Below are 11,135 nucleotides of genomic sequence, written 5' to 3' on the forward strand. Positions count from 1 at the left end.
AAAATTACTCTAACTCCATATTTGGGATTCTTCTCACATGTGAACGCTGGAATTCTGCTGTTGCACTAGTTTTACGGAATAATTATTTGAGTTGAACTGATTTGAGATGTTCTTTTTCCTGAATATAAAAGCTTTTACACGTGTAATGTCTTTCAGATTTGCACGGCGTTCGGGCACCTCTTCAATCTCAAATAATTGAAATAGCAAACAGCCGCTCTCAAAAAACCGTTGTCCAAAAACCTGCACATCAAACCATGTGCCCCTCCTGGAGTGCTCTAGCCAGCGAGCCATCACTTTGCTCCAAACTAAATACCAGTCGAGAATCTCAACGGAATATGCCAGCTTTGAAATTCTTCATATAGCTACAAACCGAACCCAGGTCAGACTACTTTTTCATGGTGTTCCTTTTTCTGTCATTCCCCGCTTTAGTTTTATTTTAAATGATTCTTCAGTAACAAATGGGTACCACAATAATGCAATTAAATTGCAAATTCTTTCTTTTGGCCTGCTTAAGAGCTTATACAGTGTCAGAAGGTCATTGGTTTTGCAGAATATAGGCAAATCTGAAACGTGCTAATCATATGCACACACCAATAAGATACATGCAATCTGCCAAATCATGTCATGGCCGGCGTGCCTTTCGAGTTTCCACCACAAGTAAGATACTTCAACATCAGTAGGAAAGTCTTCTCGACGTAGCAAGTTGAGCGGGAATATCCTGAATAAGTCGTGGGGGACCAAAAAGTTAAAAACCTTATTTGAGTTATTTGGGAGGTCTAGTTTCCTCGCAGGAAGTGCGTGATTGAGATTCTACCATTCCCTCAGGCTCAGGACGAGTGGCTGAGCCTTCGTTTCTGGTTTCCTGCACCATCCGTATACTGCCAATTAAACCTAAGCCGTATTTGAACTAAAGGACGTTATCAAGGATGAAGTCTTTGACCTCAAGCGCCTATGCAAAGTCGCTTTCTTTCTTGCTTCCTCCATTTTCTGTAGTTTGGGGTTGGGACCCTCCAGAGGAAGACCTGACAATCGCAACAGAACACTGTTTGGGTCCACATGAAGATTAAAGGGCAAGCTTACAATATAAATATCCATTCATGTGAACAAAATTAAACACTGTTTCTTTCTTCTTTGTTTTTGCCTGCTTTCTCTGGTGGCCAAATTTTACTTAGTAGTTTATTCTGGACTAGGACAAGAAAATTTTATTTAGAGTCCAGCATGATTAATGCGTATGAGACAATTACAGTGAATAGGAGAGGACAAAATGTAATCTTACTCCATCTGATGGCATAGAATGTGGCCGGATTCCTGGAAAGTTTTTCACTGTTGCAGCAAACATGGGGTCAATTGTGATTTGTAAATGATAATGAATGGATTCTGATGGCAAAAACTGGTCGAAAATTAGCTTTCCTTTATTCATGTTCAAATGGGAGCCTTGGAATCCTTCAATTTAATCAAGGATTAATTGCTGTATAAGCAATCAAAACTGCTCTAGTAATAATCTCTTTCTTTTGCAGAAAGACATTGATTTGTTTTAACATAATTACCTACTTGTTTTATAGTCATCCATTTTCAAATCTCACTTTCTAGTTGACCACATGCATATTAAAGTTGCTAGGAATGTTGTTTAGAATTGGAAGAGTAAGAATCAAAAAATCACAACATAATATCTGTCATGAAATTTCTTTGGAGTTCAAATATTCCTTCTCCGTTGCAGATACGAGATGTATATTCAACTCTCCTACTCACAAATAAACTTTGGCGCATGAAACACACACATCGAATGAGTAGTTGAATGAACAAATCGCTTCGTTAAACGTTGCTAGCTTGTAAGCATTCCGTGCGTAGCCAAGGAAAAGACACGCATTTAAATTTCCAGCAATGGCCCTCATCTGCCCATTGTCCACTTCAATGGCTGCAGGCTCTACTGGGTACCAACACTTACCTGAATGAAAGCTTCAACTTTCATGCCTCACTAACTTTTATTTGTTTAATTGTGCTGACTGTTGGTAATTACTAATATAGTATTAATCACATAATGCTTTAGTGCTTCCTATAAAATATTTTTTGGCATACACAGAAAACAAAATAAAATCTGTTTTGAATGTATAAAGGAGGTTCGTGTGATAGGAAGAGAAAATGTTGTAAACAAGTAAAAAATATACGAGAGGCAGTGGAGAAGAAGATAAGAGCAATTCTTGAAATTTTAAGTGTCGTAGTAGATGGAAAAGCATAGGTAGAGAATGCATAAAAGGGCTAGAGAGATCGAGAAGCTATGAGTGAGAGTAAGGTAATCTTAAAAAGTGAAATCCCTCAAATGAATTGTAATGGTTTTATATATAGTGTCAAAGGTGACGATCACTCAAGAATTGGTTTTAATATGCATAATGAATGGCATTATTATGATAAGTTTTAATGTAAATAACCGTTACTATAATTCATTATATGGATATTAAAATGATGATTTTATTGCACATAATGAGTAATAGTTAAAAACTCAATATGTGATTATTGAAATAATTTAGTGTAATAAAACTTATTGTCGAGTAATAAAGAAGAGGTATATATGAAAAGATATACAAGAACATGTTAAAAAAAGAAAGTATACGAAAACAAGTACAAGAAAAATAGGTAAAAGAGAGAAACACTAGTACTTTAAGAAAATGTTAAGAAGAAAACCTCTTAACTATTTTTAAATTTGAACCATTAAGCTAAATTTTTTGAAACATTTCAAGATGAAAGTAATCCATGAACTTTATTACTTATTTCAAGTTACTTTTACAATCATCCATATGAAGTAGTTATTTTGTGCAAAGTAGTATTCCACTTATTCTAATTATTTCGTGTGAAGTAATACTTCACTTGTTTTAGTTGTTTTATGTGAAGTAGCACTTCACTTATAATAGTTGTTTTTATTATTCTCTGTACAATATTATATTATAAAATAATTCTTTAGAGAATAAGTATTAACCACAATCGATTATCTATATGTTGCCCCCTGCATAAGAATTATTTCTTAAAAAAAATAATTCTTATGTATTAATTTAGAGTGTAAAGCTTTTGTTTTGTACTATGATGTATTGTACAATAGCACTTCGAGTCGTAATGCCTCGGGTAGTATCACTTTAGATCGTAACACCTTAGCTAGTAATGCTTCAAGTAGTAACAAGTTACTGTTTGATGTAATATTTGATTAATCATATAACAACACTATAAATAATTTTCTTCATTTAGACTCCAACTTAAACAAAATATAAAACAAGGTTTATTCTTTTGCGAATCTTTTTTTTAAAACAAGTTTTTTTCTTCTTCTTTTTTATAATTTCTTGTTTGCTCTCCCTCCCTCCCTCCCTCCCTCTCTCTCTCTCTCTTTATTGCTTTTCAAAAAAAATTGACTTTTGCTTGTTGGCCCTTGCATGATATTTTTTTAATTGAAATATGAGAAAAGAAAATTTTTCATGCATGATAGGAGGCTTTTTTATTAAAAGAGAATTTTTTTATGTATATATATATATATATATATATATGTTCAAGCAGATAAATAAATTTTTTGATTTAAAAAAAAACCCCCAGAGCAAGAATTATTTATGTTTCAAAATAAAATTATCTTTGATAAGCAAAAGAAGGAAAAAAAATTTCTTGAAATAGTTATTCATATCAAGGCTCAATACCCATAATTTATGATTTATAACTTCTACATGGAGTAGTGCAGTACATGCTATCAAATGCTGATACACTTATAAGTAGTACAAACTTAGATTCACAATCAAATAAGAAATTTGAATTTGAAATAAAAAAGTTCTGGTCTCTCATTCTTACTATTAAAACAGAATGTCAGTAACAGATTAGTGTAGCAATTAAGATTTATTTTTCAGTAAGTTCCCGGCGAAGCATGTTGGAGACTTTGCAGGATTTTTGGAATATGGAGATTGTAGTAAGTTGATGGCATTATATGAAATGAAGGAAATGTGTGGTACATTTGTTGGCGACGTGAGTGACAGCTTCAGCATTTGTCTTTACCCAGAAAGAGTCGAGACTTATTTATCGGATTGATTTTCTGTGTATGTCAAAATCGAACTAATCTGCCACCGCCCATTGCCATGAACCCCTGTGTTTGTTTGCTTTCCTGTCCATGTAAGTGCGAATCAACTTTAAATAAAATCTAAGATTTTTATCCAAATTTGTTACTTTCTAGTCATTTGGGTTGAATCTAGTAGATTTGTTATGCTACAGAACAAATTGGACAGCCTTATGACTGAAATGATAATATTGTAACGTACATGCGCTTTCAACCGTATACTTTCAGGTTTTTTCTTCTATATTTATTATCCGTTGCTTCCCTTAGAGAAGGTTGGCAAAAGTTAGATTCCTTTTGGAGTGCATGCAACACCATCTGAGCAAGGACTAGGACTCCTTTTTTCTTCAATCTTGTTCCTCTTTTTTCACCCTTCTTAGATGCCATACACAATACAAAAAGTGTTTGAAACAGTTTAATTCTTTGTTCCCCAAGTAGGTTGCATGTATCGAAAAATTTATATTAAAGTTAAGGGACATGAATTAACTTAATGAGCAAGAGGGAAGCATTGGGTCACCGTGCGCAGTTGAACGCTGCGACATTAGTATTGGATTTGAGTTGTAGGATTGTAGAAATATCCTACAAAACCTGCTTGGAAAAAGACTGTGGAGAGGCAGAGGGGCCGCGAGTCTTGATCAACCCTAAATAAAGCCTGGAGCTCCCGTAACCCAGCCCTGCCTATATCTAACTTCGCCTCACTCCTCAGAATGTTCTTCAGTACTGCTACCCCGTATTTGTATAACAAATATCTCACCATTGGTTTCACCAATTCCTTAAATATCAGCACATGGAATATAATTAAGCATGGTGTCAAGTTTCCATCATAAATATCTCTCAGTAATTTAAATCTGGTTGAATTCGAATTCGCCTATATATATACAGATATAATTAATAAGTTTATCCACAGTTTCTTAATTTAATTATTTGCCTAAACTCTTCTCCAAGTTGATTAAGTCCCATGTGTTTGATCCTTTGAAAAGCTAGCTATAGCTTTGTGATAAGGCTACAGACTTATAATGACGTATCGGTAATGAGCTTAATAAAATTACTTTTCAAAAAAAAAAAAACTTTGTCAGTGGTGATAATCTATTAACTAGGTGTACCTTGTAAATAAATTAAGAGGAGATAATTCAGTGAAAGCAATTCATTGTGTTTTTAATTACAGAGATAAGGTTGATTAATACTTTTTTTTAATCAAATACAATATGTAATCATACTGTAAAATGTGATAAGCAAGTTTATTTCTTTCAACATTTTTTTATTGCAACTTTCACTTTACCTGTCGTAGCCATGGCCCGCACCTACTAGTCATTATGATCAAAATTAGTTAGTTATATTCTGAAAGCAATCACATAATTTTTCCTAAACCTTTTGCTTTAATATAATGATCAGTCCTCAAATCCGCCCTTAATTTGTTTTCGGCTTGAGATCGTCAGTCATCAGTTAATGACCGCTTCCATCTTGAGCCATTTGAATATTTCATATTTTGATTAGTTCAAAGTCACTTACATTTTTAAAAAGATAATTTATCTTTTTATACATTTATTTACATATTACGTAATGTCTCAATAAATAAAAATAAAAAAAGGGTCATGAATATTAGCAGCAGATGATTATAACTGCATGATTAGGAATCAAGAAATTAAATGGCTTAATGCAAGTAACCTAAAGTAATCAATTTGCTTTGTTGTACTTGTTATACGCTCAGCTCAATTTCAGGGCATCTTCATAAACATAAAATGTTCCCAGGCATTTAACTTGTTAATAACCTTTACAAAAGGAAAAAGCAACAAGGTGTGAAGAAAATTGGAGTGTGGACCTCAACAAATGCTTCCAAAGAAAATGCCATTGGAAGTCTCCAAATCTAAATTGTAAAGCAACCTCAAAGCCAATCAATCAATTAAATCTGGTAGCAGAGCATTACCCTTCCACTGACAATTGCAGTAGATACTATGAGACTCGTTTGTCACTTGAATCATTTTGTACTGTTGTTGACCAGAACTTCTGGCACAAACTTATTGCTTTCTCAACACTTCGCTTAATTCAGAAACAAGATATAATTATCACTAGGTGTTAGTCGTAATTGCATAATATATATAGGAGCACTAATAATGATCACGTCGTTAATTATACATTGATTAAGTAGTTAGGATTTAAGACATCGATCATTTGTTTGGGAAGACAGTTCTTGCACGAGCTAGCTCCTAATTTCCTACTGTATCACCCTTCCGTATTCAAGACGTTACGGATCCTGTCATGGGTCGTACCTTGTCGTTACGTTGTGTCTGTTTCCAGCTATATATTCTTTGTCTTGCTTAATTGGCGAAGCTGTGATCTAATTCAACCTTAATAGCTAATTAGCTTTCATGGTTTTGAGTTAAAACTCCTTGATCTCCCCATATATTAATACTGCAGTGTCCCCTAATTTCCACTCACAAATTAAGGCCAACCTCGGAGCTAGCTAGCTTATTATCCCACTGCAATATGCCTACATGTAAAATCGATGCTATGTTTTCTTTGCTTTATTATTTCTCCACAAACGAAAATGACTTGAATGCCTTTTACATTTTCCTTCCCATTTGAATATATTAGTAAGTAAATAGACGAATGTAATGGGCTTTGATCTTCAGCCGATTACGACTTGGACCCGTAGAATGTCATCCGTCTATCTTGATGATAAGGCTACGTAGATGGTAGATTGAACAGTAAAGGATGTTCATTCGTTTTTGTGTGTGTGTGTTTTTTTTTTCTCCTTTAATTTTTGTTATACCTTTCAAAGGAAATAATAATAGTTAAAGGAAAACATGAAAAGGACTATCCGAATAATACTAAATTTGAGTTTCATTTGGAGTTCATTTGGGTGAATTTAGGCCACTTTTTACTTGTATTTAAGGAGGCTAATGGTGCCATTATACAAGTCAGGAAGTAAAGGTTAGTAGGGTGGCAAGCATCCTCAAAGTTTGCTGGTTTACTTTCCTCCCTCTCCTCAAAACTAATCTTCTTGGGCCCTCTCCACATTTTCTGATCACCACCTCTATAGATCACTTAAAAAGCTTCCAGTAGACATGGCCCCGGGAGTGCCCGTGGACGTCTTTTCAACCTCGGGCAAGGTTAACAGAGGCTACTCGAAGAAGGCTTACGTAACATTTTTAGCTGGTAATGGTGATTACGTTAAAGGGGTGGTTGGATTGGCCAAGGGTTTGCGTAAGGTCAAGAGTGCATACCCCCTTGTAGTTGCGATCTTGCCCGATGTGCCTGAGGAACACCGAGAGATTTTGAGGTCCCAAGGTTGCATTGTTCGGGAGATCGAGCCTATTTATCCACCAGAGAACCAGGTTCAGTTTGCCATGGCCCACTTCGTCATCAATTACTCCAAGCTTCGTATATGGAACGTAAGTAAATGCAAAACCAACATATATTATATTATATGTGTATATATCATCCGTTCCATTGATTCGTTTTAGAATCATGTCCGTACAAACTAAAATAGATACCACCCATTCTTGCTTTTTTTTTTTTTTGTTTAATTTGATCTACACAACATTTATATCCAAAGTTGAAACGAAGGCATCAACATCATATTAGTAATTTCAGAAGCATCTTTTTTTCTTACTTTAGTCTGTGCCTAGGTACTTAATTATCTCCATGGCAGTAAGCTTTTTCCTTTATTACCAATAATACTATATATATATATATATATATAATTCAATTTTAGTAAGTAAATAAAATTAGCTTGATCTCCCATTAATCCAGTCTATCTCTGATCCCAGAATCTAGGAACCAAAGAGTAGTTTGCAGATTCAAGTAATAAAAACCCTGAGTTAAAGTCTTAATGGAATATTGTAAAAGAAATCCATGGTTTTAGTCTGACATGGCGTAAATTTGGATGATATAACCGATCATGTTAACAGTTCGAGGAGTACAGCAAGATGGTGTATTTGGATGCGGATATTCAAGTGTACGACAACATAGACCATCTTCTTGACGCACCAGACGGCTACTTCTATGCTGTAATGGACTGCTTTTGCGAGGAGATATGGAGCCACTCACACCAATACTCTATTGGTTACTGCCAGCAGTGCCCTGATAAGGTGACATGGCCGGTGGAGATGGGATCTCCTCCTCCTTGGTACTTCAACGCCGGCATGTTCGTGTTTGAGCCTAGCCGTTTGACGTACGACAGCCTGCTCGAGACTCTGCAGATCACCCCACCAACTCCATTTGCAGAGCAGGTACTGATCACTTAATCTTAATTGGTTTCTATATATCAACAAAATTAATAAATCTTAAATATATTTCTTCTAATTTTCTTCTTGATTGCAAAAATTGACAGGATTTCTTGAATATGTTTTTCCAAAAAGTGTACAAACCCATCCCTCTCGTATACAACCTGGTTCTTGCAATGTTATGGCGCCACCCAGAGAATGTGGAGCTTGACAAAGTAAAGGTGGTCCACTATTGTGCAGCTGTAAGTATTGTCTTACCTGCAAATTCATCAGCTGTGTTACTTATGCAAATTAATTTAAGTATTGCATGTCACTGAATTAATTATCTAACAATAACCACAATTAATTAATTGTACTGAAATTTCAACTTGATAAATAACCTTTGTCTGCATTGATTTGTTGATATCTTGTGGAAATCAAATAGGGATCAAAACCGTGGAGGTACACAGGAAAGGGGGCTAACATGGACAGAGAGGACATCAAGATGCTAGTGGCAAAATGGTGGGACATTTACAACGATGAGTCTCTGGATGTGAATGCTGATCAAAACCCAGTTCCAGAAGCAGGCCAAACGTTTTCATCAAAGCCATCAATCATGGCTTCACTGCCTGACCCGACCGTTTCCTACATTCCTGCACCCTCTGCTGCTTAAAGGCCTAAATTAAAAGACACCGTCTTAAAGTAAAGTTGCTGTAATACTATTTATTCCTATCTTTCTTTCCTTTCTCTTTTTCTTCTAATTTTATTTACATACTACTTTTTTTTTGGGGGGGAGGTCTGCTTGGACAACTGTTTGTTATAAAAGGGTTTTGTTTTAGTTATTGCCTTGTTGCTCTTGTAAGACTACACAAATATATAGTGAGTATATATATATATATATATATATATATATATATATAATGTTTCTCCTTTTGGGCTATGGATTAAGGCTTTTGTGTTTATTACAGAATACATTGCTTTATAATATAATCTGTAAACAACAGTTAAGGGTTCAGATCCAGGCATTATTTTGTAATTGTGGGTTTGTATTTGAAGAGTTAATGATTTTAATATATTTCTGTCATTTAGAGAAACCATGAAATTTGGAAAACAGTTGAAATGAATTGGTCCTCTACAGAGGCTTGTTTCTATAGTTCCTAATAATGAATCATTAAATTGGAGATGTCTTGTGTCTCTTCAAACAATTAATATTGAGGTATCTAACCCTTCTTTAGTCAATGGTTTTGCTCCTACTTGGATTAATCCAAAATGGATATGACTAGATCACATACGGTCATACCTAGGACAATACAGTGGCATGAAGTACAACTTCCAAATAGATGGAAAATAGAAGGAGCAACAAACCCTGTTCCAATACAAAATACAGAAATAAATCATGTAGCACAATTTAGAGATGGTTTAGTAGAACTTGTCTTCAATAGGCCACCAAGAATCCCATCCAGAAGATCTTTTGAAATATCAAATATAGGATCAACCTCAAATATAGGCACTGATTTTAAAACAGCCAGAACCTCTGCCTCTTCAATCCCTACAATTAGAACAAATTTACAATCTGTAAATAACTCTCCAAACATACCCCAAGCAGTATATACCCGACAGGAAATCACTCCTTCAAATAGCCCAAATATGTCTCCCACATACTCATCAATGACAAATAATCCCAACCTAAATCAAAATCAAGAAAATGATTCAGAAATATTTGTTTTACAAAAAGATTTTGAAATCAATAAAGAATGGTGTAGAAAACAATTTAATTCTGAAAGAAATAAACAGAAAAGAAAATATTATTTCAAAACCTATGACTCACAGAAAGACGAAATATTACAAAATTATTACAAATTTATGGAAAAACATAAAATATTAATAGACTTTTTTGAATGGTTTGAAGAATATGAAGAACTACAATTAAACACCTTAAACACTACAAAAAAATGGCAAACAAACAAAACTGAAATAGAGTCAAATCATCCCCCCTTAGCAGAAATCCAATATTCACATAAAAACATAGGAATAAGAGCAACTCCATTAAGAATAAGGTCACCTGAATTAGGGGAACATATCACTTCAAAAGATGTTAAAATGATAATAGAACAGAATAATTTTACAAACTTAAATCTACATTCCATATCAGAACAATTAGATAATATTGAGATAAAATTACAACACCCAAAAAATATTCAACAAACACCTAGTACAACAACACAAGAAAACGATATAAAACCAACATTCATACCTTTTGAAATTCCCAATAGATACCAACGAAACAAAAATCAATTTCTACATTAAATAGAAAATAGACTTGAAACTTTAGAAAGTCAATATTCAGAAATCAGAGTAGAAGATACTCCTCAAAGACATCCAAACCCACACATTAATACCATAAATGAAGAAACCGATTCATCAACAGAAAGTATACAAGACCAACAGATAAACAGAATGATCTGGAAAGAACCACAAAAAATTTATTACCCAAAAATGATGGCCCCAGATATAAATATAGAAGAAAAACCTTCCTTCCAAAACAAATACAATGCAAATACAATATATGAATGGAACATAGACGGAATGTCAGAATATAACATTCTTAATATCCTACAACAAATGACCATAGTCTCTAATGTATATAAAACCCAAAATCAAACAGGTCAAATTACAGATCATGCGATTGCTTATATGTTAGTCGCTGGTTTCACAGGACAACTAAAAGGATGGTGGAATAATTATCTCTCCACAAATCAACAACAAGAAATCTTAAAAGCTGTTAAACAAGACTCATAAGGAAATATCATAACAGATAATCAAGGACAACAAATTCAAAATGCAGTAGCAACATT

The 11,135-nt window shown here is 34.2% G+C and overlaps 2 protein-coding genes across 2 annotated transcripts in view; one reads left to right on the forward strand and one right to left on the reverse strand.

The window, feature by feature from the left end:
* The first annotated feature begins 7,001 nt into the window (after positions 1-7,001).
* On the forward strand, positions 7,002-9,297 carry GOLS4 (galactinol synthase 4). Its single transcript, XM_021437372.2, has 4 exons — positions 7,002-7,467; positions 7,987-8,307; positions 8,409-8,543; positions 8,726-9,297. Exons 1-4 carry the CDS (start codon positions 7,141-7,143, stop codon positions 8,951-8,953), a joined length of 1,011 nt encoding a protein of 336 aa, XP_021293047.1. The 5' UTR covers positions 7,002-7,140; the 3' UTR covers positions 8,954-9,297.
* Positions 9,298-9,674: 377 nt separating this feature from the next.
* The window catches only part of LOC110423173 (type 2 DNA topoisomerase 6 subunit B-like), a 14,283-nt gene continuing 12,822 nt past the window's right edge, over positions 9,675-11,135 (reverse strand). Inside the window, exons 14-17 of the mRNA XM_021437326.2 lie at positions 10,680-10,742; positions 10,535-10,578; positions 9,878-9,966; positions 9,675-9,829 (exon numbers count right to left, since the gene is read on the reverse strand). Of these exons, the coding sequence (XP_021293001.2) occupies positions 9,675-9,829; positions 9,878-9,966; positions 10,535-10,578; positions 10,680-10,742 (351 nt within the window). The remainder of the gene's footprint in view (positions 9,830-9,877; positions 9,967-10,534; positions 10,579-10,679; positions 10,743-11,135) is intronic.

The sequence above is a fragment of the Theobroma umbraticum genome, unplaced genomic scaffold, assembly GCF_002168275.2.
Source record: "Theobroma umbraticum cultivar Fairchild unplaced genomic scaffold, ASM216827v3 scaffold_20.0, whole genome shotgun sequence".
NCBI lineage: Eukaryota > Viridiplantae > Streptophyta > Magnoliopsida > Malvales > Malvaceae > Theobroma > Theobroma umbraticum.

Coding starts and splice junctions, on each gene's coding strand:
- GOLS4 (XM_021437372.2), top strand. CDS start 7,141: ATGGCCCCGGGAGTGCCCGTGGACGTCTTTTCAACCTCGGGCAAGGTT. Junction 7,468..7,986: donor CCAAGCTTCGTATATGGAAC/GTAAGTAAATGC, acceptor TCATGTTAACAG/TTCGAGGAGTACAGCAAGAT. Junction 8,544..8,725: donor TGGTCCACTATTGTGCAGCT/GTAAGTATTGTC, acceptor GAAATCAAATAG/GGATCAAAACCGTGGAGGTA.